The 15,122-nt window shown below is 40.4% G+C and overlaps 1 protein-coding gene across 16 annotated transcripts in view; it reads left to right on the forward strand.

The window, feature by feature from the left end:
- The window catches only part of KALRN (kalirin RhoGEF kinase), a 920,107-nt gene that overhangs the window by 864,745 nt on the left and 40,240 nt on the right, over positions 1–15,122 (forward strand). For 15 of the 16 annotated variants that reach the window (XM_053244819.1, XM_053244856.1, XM_053244784.1 and 12 more), the window contains one exon: positions 1,123–2,076. In XM_053244819.1, coding sequence (XP_053100794.1) covers positions 1,123–1,374 — 252 coding nt within the window. In that variant the 3' untranslated portion in view covers positions 1,375–2,076. Of the gene's footprint in view, positions 1–1,122; positions 2,077–5,299; positions 5,424–11,965; positions 12,026–15,122 lie in introns of those variants that run through there. The other variant, XM_053244916.1, reaches the window with a different exon arrangement.

Raw genomic sequence — 15,122 nt, forward strand, 5'->3', positions numbered from 1 at the left:
AGAAGGCTTAAACACATTTGTGGCGCTAAGGTCTAAAAATGGCTGTTAGTCATGATAGCTTCCTCCAGATCATATGTTGTATGGCCCTGGATAGTTGCTGGGGGAGCAACAGCAGGGGAGGGCTATGGCCGGTTAGGGCTAGGGCCTTAGGCCTTTTTTAACATTCTTATCCCTCTTCTTACAGTGCCTCTTCCCTGGATCCTGCATGCTTTTGTTACGCTGTCCACAATACCATCATGACGCGAACCATAAAATCCACATCTTCCACTTATAAATGTATCGAATGGCCTTTTGACCCTCTTCCCCCAGCCTCCATGATTTAGGAAAAGGAAGGGTTTTCCACAAATCTTTTCTGACAATCGCCAGAATATTTGCTCTTCACAGTTCTACAGCAGCTGTGTTCAGGAGCAGACCACTTCTAAAGTGAATAATTGCTGACAGAGGTATTCGGAGAGCCTATGTCAACATATCCCTCCTGAAAATTTCTGTTTGCTCATCCCTAAATTCTGTGTCCCATCCCACCCTACGCCATTCTATATACTCTTAAAGACATGGGTCAACAGTGCCGCCTCCTCCTCATCCTTGTCATACTAAATACTTGCCAGGACCTGCTGATACATTGAACAATGCTTTATTCTGCCAGCTGTATTTCCCCTTTCCATAACCTCTCTATGCTTCTATTGTTGGGAGAGGAGTGGTCTGGGAAAGGGTTTAATACACGCATGAGTCCATGAATCTGGAAGACTTGTCAGATCCAGCAGAGTAGTGAAATTATAGAATTGCTTTAGCAAAGCTGGTGGTGTGTTAAGTAGTAACTGGTGAAGTTGCTAAAGTGCTTTAAAATATCTGACTCAGAATGAATTTACCAAGCTTGCAATAAAATATATTTTGAGGCAGGCTACCAATCTCCTGGAAATGGACTTCTACTTGTAATGTAAATCGAGTATTATAAGTTTACATTCCTCAGATGCAGTACTCAGAAATACATGCACATAGAAGTATTTTGACTTCTGAAGCTGACTTTATTTTTTAACGTAGACTTGTGCTGTGTAGAAGATGATGAAAAAACTTACCCTTGTGCCAGATGTACTATGACACAGTTTCTCCCCCTCTCTTTGTCAGAATGACTTGGGTGGGTGCAATGGAACCTCTTCCATGGTGGTCGTCAAAGATTACTATGCATTGAAGGAGAATGAAATCTCTGTCAACCAGGGTGAGGTGGTCCAAGTACTTGCCATTAACCAGCAGAACATGTTCCTTGTGTACCAGCCTGCCAATGACCATTCACCAGCAGCAGAAGGATGGATCCCAGGGAATATCTTGGCTCCCCTCACTAAATCAACTACAGATAGTAGCGACGGAAGTATAAAGTAAGTGCTGTGTTGGATTCCCTGGGAGCAGTATGTGGATTTTTGAGGAAAAATAAAACTCAAATGGTAGGATTTTCCTGCTTGTTTTTTGTTTTTTTAAATCTACAGTGCCATTGGAACAAACTTTGCTTGATACACAGCATGGGGTATCCATGTTGGGATAGTTGGATTTTTGTTGGATTTTTTGCTATGATTTTTGTTTTGGTTTATTTTTTTCTTATAGTTTGTAAAGAATTAAAATCCATAGACAGTTTAAAAGGCATGTTTTGTTCCTTTCCTAATAATGGACCTGATTGGACTTCTATTTATCTTGTGTTGAAATTGCTTATATATATATATTGGTTATAATGGCATATAGAGCAAAAAATCCCACATACATCAGGCCTTGTATTGAATCATGCTTCTCAAGGAAGAGAGATTTTATGTTGTCTATGGCAATTTCTTGTACAGCTTGTAACAATTTTTTATTTTGAATTTTTCTTCTGTTCACGTAATATTTTGTAAAAAATAATAATAATTGTTTGAGAAACCCCCTTTGAAGTACATTCCTGTAAAGTATTTTGCACTATTTAAAGAAACCCATATTTGAAGTCAGGTTGTGCAATATTATGGATAGTCGCAATGTTCATCATTGTACCTGTAATGTAACTAATAATTTTAAATGTACTATTTTAAATATGTAAAATAAATTTTCACCATGAGCATGTTTGGAAGAGGTTAAAAAGGACCAGTTTTTTTTTACCGTCTTTGGTTCTTCTTTTTTCTTACAATGTTTTGTTGTTTATTTAACAAATGTGTGAATACTATTTCCCCTTTTTTGAATTTCTCAGTTTGAAATAACTAAATAATGCAAGAAAATGTTTTTGATATTAAATACAGAAGGTGCAATCCTTTTCCGTAAAACTTGTTTGTTTTTTAATTTGTAATTGTCAAAAATCAGTTTTAATGCTGGTTGATGGTGTTCTCACTCTTCTCTTGTAGGGTCATGTTGCACGAGAAAGAATGTTCAGTTGCATTTCAAGTATTGTACTTAAGATTAGGTGCTTACTCATTAGATTTAAAGTTCAGTGTAGCAAATGTCTAAGACCCAGTACAAATGTAATGCTACTAATTTTTTTACTATGGTTAAGAGAAGGAATGGGCCACAGGTTTCCTCCTCAGTCACTGGCATGAATTCCATATATAAATGTGTTGCATTTTTAGTCTTAGCCATAGTTTATTATTGCATTTGCAAGATGCTAACCATGGTTATCTTTAAGCAGCGCATCGTCTTAACCAGGTTTAGCAAATCATGGCTGAGAGGAACTTGCTTTGTATTAACTGTGGTTAAAATTTTCCTTGAACCAATGCTAACCTATGGCTGAAACTAGCAAAGGAAAGGCCATAGCTCTCTGATTTAGGGCAGTATGCATGCAGACGTTTCTAGGTTTGGGCCCTGGCATCTCCAGGTGTGCTGGAAAAGAGAGACACTATCATAAATGCTGGGAGCTGCTGCCAGTCAGTGTAATTAATGATGAGCAAGCTGGACCCAGTGGTCTGACTCAGTAGAAAGCAGCTTCAAGGGAAGAAAGTATGTAAGCAGATGGCTCACTCCCAGTTTTCTAGCTATGGATAATGGATCGGCAGCGTTATGTCTGTACAGGGCCTAATAATTTATGTTCCGTTTGTACTGACAGTTGCAAAAGAATTCACCAGGTCAATCAGACTTAACTTGGTCCATGAGGACTGCAAGATGGTGACATTTCGCCGACATTTTATAAGTTACTATTCTATCATTAAATATAATGCAAGCCTTCTTGGTGGAACTTCCTGTTCTGGTTTTGTCAAGCTAAGGCTGGCCCTGTCTGTTTAGAAACAGCGGAGTAGTCGGAGGAGGTGTGATGGAAAGTCGTGCCTCCTCTGCCTGCTCAGAGCCACTTGGTTGTTATGACATGGTATGGTTTGCTACTGAAAAACACTACTTCTGCACAACAGTGACTCCAGGTGGCCACCATAATAATATATGTTAAAAGACTCACCATGTGGAAATGACACAATTACTTATTGGGTAGGGGAATGAACGTGAATATAGTGTTCATAAAGTAGCTGGGAATAGAATGAGACAGAACACTGACATTTGTTTGGGTACAGAAGAAAAGCACACACAGCAGAACTAGGAAATGGAGCCGAGACGTCCCCTTGTGACTCTAGTAAGAGGCCTGTGGCTATGAATTCACTTTCTAGAGGTTCCCAGCCCCTGAACTAAAAGGCTCCCCAATGGCTTAGTCTAGCAGTGAATTTTAAAACCTTCAAGAGGCTTTCATCTTTGGTCACGAATAAAATATTTGCGCACAGCTAAAACATTTGATCTATCTCTGGGTTCATGCTATCGAAGAGCATCATTGCAAGCAGTCTCTTTATTTGCACACACTTGGAGTACAAAGTATTTTATTTTCTCTAAATTACTAGCAGCCAGTTTGAAGTATAGAGGGAAATGGGAATCTGTGTGTGTGTTTTATACACCCATCCCAAATAATGATCCCCCATTTACTTTTTATGATTGTGCATGAATGCAACATCCATACAGCCTGAGCAAAATATTTGAGACCGGCAAACAAAGTTGTCCAACATCACAAGGCCTAATGCCATCTACCACCAAACCATTCAGTGGCTACTGATAAGTTACTTGTTATGAAAAACCTTTGTGAATTCTCCTGTAGCAGGCACACAGTCTGATAAATTGCAGCCGAGCACAGTTTTATTTAAACGAGCTTAGACTTGTGATGCTGTGGCTTGCTCTAATGTCTTTTTTTACTATTCTACACTGCACCCAGCTAATCTGATTAAAGATATAAAAGAGCACAAGACTTCTCAGTATTGAAAAAACAGTTCTTAAGTGAGCATAATAAAGTCTTAAACTGTAATCTGTCTTGCATTATTGGCACTGCAAACTATCTTCAGACTGCCTGCTCTTCTGGGCAGCTCTCCAAGCTATTGCTGTGGGGCACACTGGTTTTCCACAGCAAGCGTATCAGTTGCAGTTATCAAAACGCATGGACTCGTGTCAGAGACCCTGCCCCAATTGGTATTAGTTTAAAGAGGCATGGCTGGATGCCTGCACTTTATGCTTTTGCTGTGGAAAGCATTAGTGTTCCATTGGTGTGTGTTGAAACAGTTTAAGAAACCCGTTTTCCACTGTAAAGTAAAATGAGATATATAATTGGAGAATCGTGGAGACTTTTTGCTGGGATTATATTCTGTATGTTCTTGATTTTGTTGCATACTGCTCCACTGTCTCAACTCCTTCACCTGAAAAGGGGGTTGTTGGGGCACAGGACAAGAATGGTGTTGGTGTGTTCCATGCTCTCTTCTTCACAGAAAAAAATGTCCTGTACTAATAAACATGATTATACTGCTGGGTTGACAAAACACAGGCAGGCTGAAACAATTTCTTGGTTTAAGGGTAGCAGAGCTGGTCTTTCCAGGAAATGGTTTAATTCCTTAATCTAATAAAGTGGTTATTATTTAACTTTTGATGTTTTGAGGCCTAACACTGAACTCTGGAATATGTAAATATTCTTATATTGATGGACTTGTTTCCTGTCTAACGTTGCATTATTTTCACTGCCTTAACTGGAAATAATTGTGGTGTTCTGCCACTTAACTCTTGCATGTTCTATTCATATTGTATGCTGTCTGCTTTCACCTGTGGACCTGCAATCCTCCTCTAAAGAAAATGCCTTTTTCAAATGGCAAGAATAACAAAACAATTTTTAGAATACTTTGAAACTGACATGAATGCTTGTACCCAGATATGCATAATGCACATGGCTCCCATCTCCGTTGGGGAATTGCAGGTATCAAGAACATGTGTGCCCATTGCCTTTCCACATCCCTTCCTCTTCCTACTAAGATATGCCATTTGATTGGTGCATTTTTTGGTACAACAGGAAGTCATGTTCATGGCATACCCTGCGCATGAGAAAGCGGGCGGAAAAGGAAAGCAGTGGCAAAACTGAAGCCAATGGCCTACGTAAACCCAAGGATATTCTGGGCAACAAAGTCTCTGTTAAAGTGAGTAAGGGCCACCTGAAGCTCTGCACTGCCTCCTGCTTCTCATCCTCACTCCCCCTGCAACATCCTCTCTGAGGACAGGGGGTGCATCTGGCTTTATTTTTGTGTTTTTTCTTTTCTTTTTTGGCTTTTTAAATTTATTTTACTTTTTGGTAGTAATAGCCGTTTTGGCCGGATTTTGCATGCAAGATACAACACGGCTTTTCCCTCCTCACCACTGGCATCTAAAATGTAAGTAGTTTCTGTGGGGGAAAGGGGGGCATATACTTCAGAAGTTTAATGAAATATCAAAAATGTGGGTACAGTTACAGAGCTCACAAGAGTTGGAAAAACCTTTCCCTTGAATGAAGCAGCTCAGACAAGAAAAGGCTTAAAGCATGTTCCAGCTATTAATAGTTCCTGACCTGTCTGTAACAAGTGATCCCATGAACAGGGTACCTTGAGATTGGCAAGCCATGGAATTGGAGGACAAACATAACCTCTCTCGGGTTAAAAGGCTCAAGTTATCAAAATGGCATGTCAAAACTAATGGTGGAACTACTACTTCTTCCTAAAATCATATCTTTGTTACAAGCTTGATTCTGTATTTTTCCATATTAGTATAACTATCTTGGGCTTCCTTACAACTCTGGTAACTATAGTATTGTGAGGGGTGAGGAAAGGTTTTCTAGCCACTATGAGTGCTTTCACAGAACTACAATTCCCAGAGACGCCATGACAGACTTGTCACTTATGTATGTATGTGGTATGGATGTATCCCAACTGAAACTGTCCACAACCTACATCTTTTTTGCTCTCTTCCCTTCCGATTTGGAGTTAAGGAAGGAAAGCTGTATCATTATGCCTTCTTTTCCTAACATCTGGTTCTGAGAGGCCAATAGCAGCAAACAATGCATTCTGGTTCTTTCCATTGGCTTCTCACATTTACTCCTGGAATTGTACCTATAATATTTCTGTAATGGGTATAATTACAGGCTCTCTCCCAGTCTTAAGAGGAGAGTGAAGACTGCCATTTTTATTCAAGCTTTTGGCGAATAGGCTGTAGCTGCTTTTTAAAAAATATATAGCTTTTTAAAAAAAATTGTTAACCACCCTGGGGTCTTGGCATGAAGGGTGGTATAGAAATATAAAATAAAATTCCAGAAATGGATGTTAGAAGTCAAGGAAAAGAACTGGAAGTTCAACTAGCTTCTAGATCTCTTATTGCAGTCCCTGAATGAAATGGGGTGGTGAAATTTCATTCTCTTTCCTTCCGTGTTCCATGCATGTTGTCCCTGTGTATTCATTTGGATGGAAGGAATGAGGTGGGAACATTCCTAATCCATAGAGAATGCCTAAGGGAACATTCCCCTGAAGAACTGAAACACTGACTTGACAAAGCACATTTATGACTTAACCTGGTTTGAAGCCAACTTGTGTAGGCCCAGATCACACTCATTTCAAGCCCCATTAGTCGGGACTTCTTGGACAGTGGATTTGCATCTTGGTGATGCAAATTCCCTAGTTAAAAAAACCCAATAAGGAAACTTCATATCATGACCTAGATAAGCTTTACAGGTTTTGTAGTCACTTTTTGAGTATAAAAATGCCATGGTTATTTGCTGTGTTGAAGCAGGAATGTTTTGAGTATCAAACTTATATGCTAATTGTTGACCTCCTCTTGACTAGGGTTTACATTTTGAATGTTTTTATAATGGGAGTTGAGGGCTGCAGAGGGGGAAAATCATATGAAGTGACAGATTCCGCCCTCCATTCCCACATATTGTTCCACATGATTGACATAACACCTTTATTCCAAGCAACTGCTTCAACAGGAAGCCACAAAACAATGATTTGTCACACAAACTGAATTTCAAGTTCATTGTGCATTCTACTGGGTGGACTCAGAACATTTGAATCCTATACAAATTAAATGGCCTTGTCTCCAGAGTTACTTCTGGTTTGGTAAATATACCTAATATGGCGCTCAAAATGGTTATTTCTTATTCAGGCGAGCCATCTAACTTAGGGGTTAAAATGTAAAAAATAAGAATGAAGCACTTGCAACCCTTAACTAACAAACAGCATGTGACAAATGGCTACCCTTAACCCCCTTGACATGTGACAAGGAGGCCTGATCCATTACTTCTAGTGGCACTAGCAGAATAACACAGCATGTACTATTAATGCTAGTCTTGATAATGGCCTATGCATTGCAACTGAGGGTTTTCAATTCACCCATTGCTTTTCTATACTCTCCTGCACCCATACAAGCCACCTAATGGCGCAGTGGGGAAGTCATTTGCCTAGGGAGCAAGAGGTTGCCGGTTCGAATCCCCGCTGGTATGTTTCCCAGACTATGAGAAACACCTATATTGGGCAGCAACGATATAGGAAGATGCTGAAAGGCATCATCTCCTACTGCGTGGGAGGAGGCAATGGTAACCCCCTCCTATATTTTACCAAAGAAAACCACAGGGCTCTGTGGGTGCCAGGAGTTGGCACCAACTCAATGGCACAACTTTACCTTTTGCCTGCCCCCATGCACTTGTCAGGGCCAGTGCTTAGTATGGAAGAATGACAAGGAGACCCAGCTGGGCACCCACCATGCAGGGTTGGCAGGAGAGAAAGATAATCTAAAGTCGCACTACCTGTTCCCTGTTGAGTAGTTTATGTTGATTCTCAACTGCGTATGAGAATAGTCTGACCTGAATCTCTCTCTAGATATTCCTGCAGTGACTTTTGTAACTTGGATTGTTCGGAACTTACTAGCCCCTTTGTAATACTGGACTAAAAATAAAGGCCCCAGCTGTAGTGTAACTGGCTTCTCACAAACCCTATTCAGGTATTACATTGAATGTGCATACAAGTGTCTGTACCCATGCACATATTGTTATGTTCATGGGTTCATTTTAATCCATGTACATATTTTTGTACATATTTATTCCATGTACATGGGCTCATTTTAAGAGTGAACCTGGGTACAGGCCTCTTTGAATGCATTGGTGTGAAGTGTATATGCATTGAACATAACATGTGAATAACTATTAATACCCCTTACAAGTACCAGTGAATTAGCACCCAGAGAGATCTGGAAGATCTGACACAGCCTGAGAAAAGTGGCTGGGAACTGGGTTCTCAAACTGGAAAAATCCAGACTTTGATTGCCTAAGCCCCAAAGAATTCATTAGTTTAACTCAAGTGTTTTGATTAATTGAGGCAGCTACTGAAATCAACCCTAGAAGAACCCTAGACATCCATGGTCTTTTGAAGGCTGTCCATAGCCGAATAGACACATTATGTTCAGTGCACGTATGATCTGTGTGTACAGTCAACACACATACAAAAGTGGATACAACTGCGGTTCCTTTTCTTTGTAATATTTTTCTTTTTAAATTCTGCCTAGGAGACTTACATGGTGAAGTTCAAGTGATAATTGGTGATAACAGCTGGAAGAATGTGATGGTGGAACTCTTGAGCAGGACATATTCCTTGGCTGTAGAGTCCACCCAGCATTCTTTCCCCCCTTTAGAACTTTATTCTTAAGTGTAACAAGTCTACTTTCTGTGACTCATGCTGGCAGAAACCCATAGGCAAACTATTCAGTACTGTTAGAACAGTGTAGATCAAAGGTGTACAAATGTGAGCCTCCAGCTGTTGGACTACAACTCCCATTGCCCCCAGCCACAGAGGCCAATAGGGATGATGGGATTTGTAGTCCAACAGCAGTTGGAGGGCTGAAGTTGTGCAGCTCTGGTATAAAACAAGGACCATCCCTAGTTGAATTGGGGGCCAACATTCCCAATAAAACATTTTCCCTATGATGTTGCCAATGCAAACTCTGCATGTGTTCTTTAACAGAAAGTTTGCTTTTTTTGTTCTAACTCCTTGTGTTTTGCCAGCTCTTATATGGCAATGTTAAGTCTTTTTGGTATTTGCTTCTACTCACCCTAATTGTTGTAATGAAGGATGGGGCTCCCATATCTTTAATAGATGGACTAAAGCTGGAGCTCTAGCAAGCACAGCTTTTGTCACCCCGATGGACAGCTGCGCCTGTTGAAATTCCTCCTTCTACACGAATATTAAAGGTGCAGGAGACTTTCCTTCCTTTACAACTGGCCATTCTAACAGAAACAGAAGGAAGTAGTCCAAGAGTGCAATAAAAGGTCTTTGACTCCTCCCCAGTTATCTGTCTGACTTCAAGCCCACACAGCTCTTCAGCAGGGAGCTATAAAATCTTTAAAGTAGTGCAGAAAGTTTTTATCACTGGATAAATACCATGCATCATCTTTTTTAAAAAAAATTATTGTTAAATTTATATACCGTTTTTCAATAAAAACAATCCCAATTAATCTTTGTTATATTTCTATGCTACCTATGTGTTCCATACAATTTGTGATCTTAACCCATATTTCTAAATTAATCAAAACTATAATGCTTAAAAACCTAGAAACCGCTTCATATCTCCAAAGACATAAGCAATATTATTCACTCATGGTAACATCCTTCCCCTTTGTGTCTGAGGTGTGTGTCTGAGGAGCAAACTATGTCTAAAATGTTTATTTAAAAATCAGGCATCTCAAAAGAGAATTCTGCACATTCTATTTCATTTTCTTATTTGCATTCTCTTGTTTCTATATTAATGCTCCAAGGATCCAAAATACTAGTTACATTCTCACCAAAATACAGTAGAAAGGAGTAAGCTTAGTTCAGTCTAAGCTTTATGGAGAGAACTGCTTATACAAGTGGAGATTATGTCTAGAGTAGAATGCCAATGCAAACCAATGCATCTTTATTCACAAACAAGTTTGATTGAGTTTACTCTAAAGTATGCATGCATAGGATTGCAGCCCTTGTTAAATCAACACAGAGATTCAGCTTTTAATAATCCCTTTAATTTATCCCCTTTTATTTAACATATTTGTATACCATCCACTACCAAAGTCTCTAGGTGGTTAGAACTCTGAAATATTTCTAGACACGTTAATAGTAGTAAAATGTTTAGAACGTAGCTAGAATAATAAAAGAGCATAAATGAAACAAATAGAAGTCTCTTCAGATCACATTGTATGCAATACCTAGTATGGAAATATAACAAATATTGTGTGGCCTTAATCCACTTACGTTTTTCTCTTGAGTTCTAGGGAAACTGATTTGTGGATCCTGACTAACAAAACCTTGGGAATAGAAGTTCCGTCAGCTGCTTGGGATTTTTAAAAAAGATAGAGAGAGGAGACTGGTTTAACTGCAAAGATTATCTTTCTGGGAGTGCATGCCAATCAGGGCAGCTACTTCAGCCATGTGAAACAAAGCACAATGTAAAGAGAGATTTTTGTCAATCCCATTCCTCTACAATATGACTCAGACATATTGGAGCTCTTATTGGAGAAGACCTCAGTTTAGAAGGAGAATACTTAGGGGGGTTTGCCACCGTGTAGCCACCAGGATTGGGTGCGATCTTGGTGTTTCACATGAGCATGCAAAACCGGGCTGGGCTCCCTTAGCCCAGGTTTGCACACTTGTGTGAATAGCCTCATTATCTTGCAAGTGAATAGTCATTTAGGAGGGAGGGGAGAACAGCAAAAATTGCTCTCCTCCCCCCGCCACCTCTGCTGCTGCCACTGGGCTATGGAAGAAGGAAGAGGTGCAGCTAGTTTCCAGTTACTTTGCGTCCCTGCAGAGTTTCTTCCATTGCCGTAGCACTGCAGCGAATGTCAGCCAATGTAATTCTTGCTTCACGACAAAATCCCTCCTTAGCCAGATTTGTACTTTCTGCCTCCTTAGCCAGATTTGTACTTTAACTCTAGATGTCTGGTTGTCCCTATAAAATCAATACACAGCTACATTGTGTGCTAACCACACCCAGTTCTTACGAAGCATCCTTTAGGATAGCTGTCTTGTTGGTTACGTTACCATCATTTCTCCCCTTCCCTTATGTCTTGAATGTAGCATACACAAGCCACACTGCTCTAAATACACACACTCTGTGCATTTGGCTGCATTTTTAAGATAGGGGTTAATTCACAATTCTGCCTTTGCAAACTTCATATTGAATTCAGTCCTTTCGAAATATATGGTTCACGAACTTCAAATTGTTTGAAGTTCATGACTCATAAACTCAGCTTCCAATGAGCTGAAATCCCAAACTGAATGGAATCGTGAGCTCTTGACTGCTCCAGATTTTTATTTTTATTAGATCTGCTGAATATACCAGAATGTTATGTTAAAGTGTGAATTCCTGAATGCATAACACTGCTGTGAAGGTTTAAAGCACCTTGCCAAATTGGGGACCTAGTATTACATCAGCAGAAGTAGCTCTTCATTGCTGCTGCTTTCACTAATGCATTTGTGTGTGCTGAATGATTTCAAGACTGCTTCCCTTTTTTTCTCTTTTTCTTTTGCCAGCAGTATGTTGTTTTCTGCCTCATGCTTTTCTGTTTGGGAAAGCATTTTTTGTTACCAGCGCACATTTCTATGTTGCTCTCAGTTGCTCTTCTGTTCTTGTGTCACAGTCTTTCTGCCTATTGTAACTCTGTTCTCTTTTCTCCATGCTGCCAAAAAAGGAGACAAACAGTTCTGAGGAGTCAGAATGTGATGACCTTGACCCCAACACTAGCATGGAGGTAGACATTGCTCCTTTCTCACCCCTCTCCCCCTTCTGTTGCCCAGTTCTTACCTCACAGAATTGTGTGCCTGTTTCTAAATGGTGTCTGAAATGTTATGTATCTATTTAGATGTTCTTGGGGCTGACCCTACTATGAAGCAGAGTGATGTGGTTGTCCCTGGTGGTCTATTCTGAGCACCACTAAAGGACACCAGATTGTTGCTGGTTTTGATCTATCAGCACAATTTTATAGCATTATTTCCTCAATGGAAGCACAAGGGAAGATAGTTTGCCTTGTACATGACAAATAAGTGCCCATGTATTGCATGAAAAGTCAGTTGTGCAAAAGTATATGTTATGAAAAAGCTCTGTTTATGACAAGAATCATCAAGTGGGGCATGTATCCCATGCTAGTGCATACTCCACTGATCCATGTTGGCTTTCCAGCAGCAGGGAGGCGGGGACACACCTGACCAGTTTTACACACCATGTTGACTGGCTCCAGACATGTGTGGGCTCCTCAAAATACTTTTAAACTTTGGACTGAGCCACCTCTGGCTAACAGAAATGCATACGCTGATTGGTGTTAAGTTTGTAGTGTGGATACACCTGACTACTTTTAGCTAGGAATGTGCTTAGAGCTGTAAAACCAAAGTCATCCTGTTTAAAATACTTTGCCTGCCCATGTTTAATTTCTGACATGACCCACATGTCTTTGCCTAGCTGCATCCTTGATTTTTCATCTCCTTCTGTCACCCGTGTCTAGTTCCCAGCTACAACTGCATTTGCAAATGAGCAGCCACATCCACGATTGTCTTTGCCAACCTATGCTAAAACAACTCCTGTCAGCCCAGAAACTCAAGCCTATGGGAAAGAACCAACCCCCTTTGGTCATGTGAATGGGTTCTCAGTTGTCATCACCTTTTGAAAAATGGTTACGTATTGATCAGTATTGGAAGCTGTCCGCAATGAGTGCATTGGGCTGGTTCAGAAATCACTCAGAACCTTGGTTAGAGTTGTGCTCCTGGGGATGTCCCCGTTCTTAGGAATGTAAATACCTTCCCACCCCCGCCCCACATCCTCACATGAGGATCTACTTCCTATATAGGTTAAAATAAAACATGACCAGTCTTGACTTAAGGTTTTTATTTCTAATCTGTTTTATGTTGTTGTTAACTGCCCAGAGACAGATGTTTGGGATGGTATAAACATTTGAAAAATAAGTTTACTCCAAACCCACAAATCACTGCTTTTTCTAGCCTACCTATTTCAAATAATTTACAATTCACTTCAAATCTTGGCTGCAGTTCTTGGGCTCTTTTGAAGCAAATAGGTTACAATAAGACTGGTCATGTTGTCCAAACCCACCAGTCTTCACCGACTATAACTAGATAGGAAGTAGATGCTCACAGGGTGATGGGACAGGGGAGTGTACATTTCCAAGGCTTGGAGATGTCACGCAGAGCCCAGCTCTAAGCAAGGTTTAATTGAAGTGCATGTACCAGTCAGTTCTGAGTAGACTTATGTCATCATCATCATCATCATCATCATCAATAATAATAATAATAATAATAATAATAATAATAATAAATTAATTCAATTTCTATACCACCCTTCCAAAAATGGCTCAGGGCACTTTAATCAGAGAAATAAGAAATAAATAAGATGGCTTCCTGTCCCCAAAGGGCTCACAATCTAAAAAGGAACATGAGATAGACACCAGCAACAGTCACTGGAGGTACTGTGCTAGGGGTGGATAGGGCCAGTTACTCTCCCCACTGCTAAATAAAGAGAATCATCATGTTAAAAGGTGCCTCTTTGCCAAGTTAGCGGGGGTCATTTCATTTAGGGTCCAACTATATGTTTAAGTTCACAGTTGGGGCTAGTTTTGCTTTTTTGTTAATTCCAGTAAAATACTTGAATAAAATCAAATTGGTTTTTTTAATTTAATAAATAATTTGGATTTAATAAATAAATTTAATTTAATAAATAAGTTGGATAAGGCCTCTGGTTTGGGACTGGCATGGGGAGAGGGAGATTTAACCACTTGCTCCTAATCCAGATGGTTTACACATCTGCACCCCTCCCTCCCTGCCTGCTTGCCTGCTATTGGCTCTGAAGCAAAAAGAACCCACTGCCACCACTTTCCACATACCCACTGCCACGCTCAGGCAAATAACTGGTTGAGCCCATTCTAAACTGAGATCCTGGTGGGGGCAGAGGATTAAAGCCCGCTTTCCTGTGTCACAGTCCTTTTATTTATTTTATTTATTTTTTATTTATTAAAACATTTCTATACCACCCAAAACTTACGTCTCTAGGCGGTTTACAACAGAATAAAAACAAAGTAAAACATTCATTAAGACAAAAATGGGGGGAGGATGCACACATTGCAACAATTTAAAAATTTTAAAATAATATTTTAAAACAGCATTAAAACCATTAAAACAACATTAATTAAAAGCCTGGGTGAAGAAATGTGTTTTAAAAGACTTTTTAAAAGCTGTCAGAGATGGGGAGGCTCTTATTTCACTAGGGAACGCATTCCAAAGCCTCGGGGCAGTAGCAGAGAAGACCCGTACCTGAGTGGCCACCAAATGAGCTGGTGGCAGCTGCAGACAGACCTCTCCAGCAGATCTCAGTGGGCGGTGGGGTTCATGCAGAAGAAGGCATTCCCTTAAATACCCAGAGCTCAAACTGTTTAGGGCTTTATAGGTTATAACCAGCACCTTGTATTTTGCCCAGAAACATATCAGCAGCCAGTGTAGCTCCTTCAGTACAGGAGTTATATGGTCTGTCCAAGATGACCCAGAGACCAGCCTGGCTGCCACATTCTGGGCCAGCTGTAGTTTCCGGACTATGTACAAGGGCAGCCCCACATAGAGCGCATTACAGTAATCCAGTCTGGAGGTTACCAGAGGATGTACCACTGTTTTGAGGTCATTCGTCTCAAGAAACGGACGCAGCTGGCGTATCAGCCGAAGCTGATAGAAGGCACTTCTGGCCACCGCCTCAACCTGGAACACCAGGGAGAGGCGTGGATCCAGAAGCACCCCTAGACTGCATACCTGTTCCTTCTGGGGAAGTGTGACCCCATCCAGAACAGGCAGATAAAA

Source organism: Hemicordylus capensis, chromosome 1, assembly GCF_027244095.1.
Source record: "Hemicordylus capensis ecotype Gifberg chromosome 1, rHemCap1.1.pri, whole genome shotgun sequence".
Classification (NCBI taxonomy): domain Eukaryota; kingdom Metazoa; phylum Chordata; class Lepidosauria; order Squamata; family Cordylidae; genus Hemicordylus; species Hemicordylus capensis.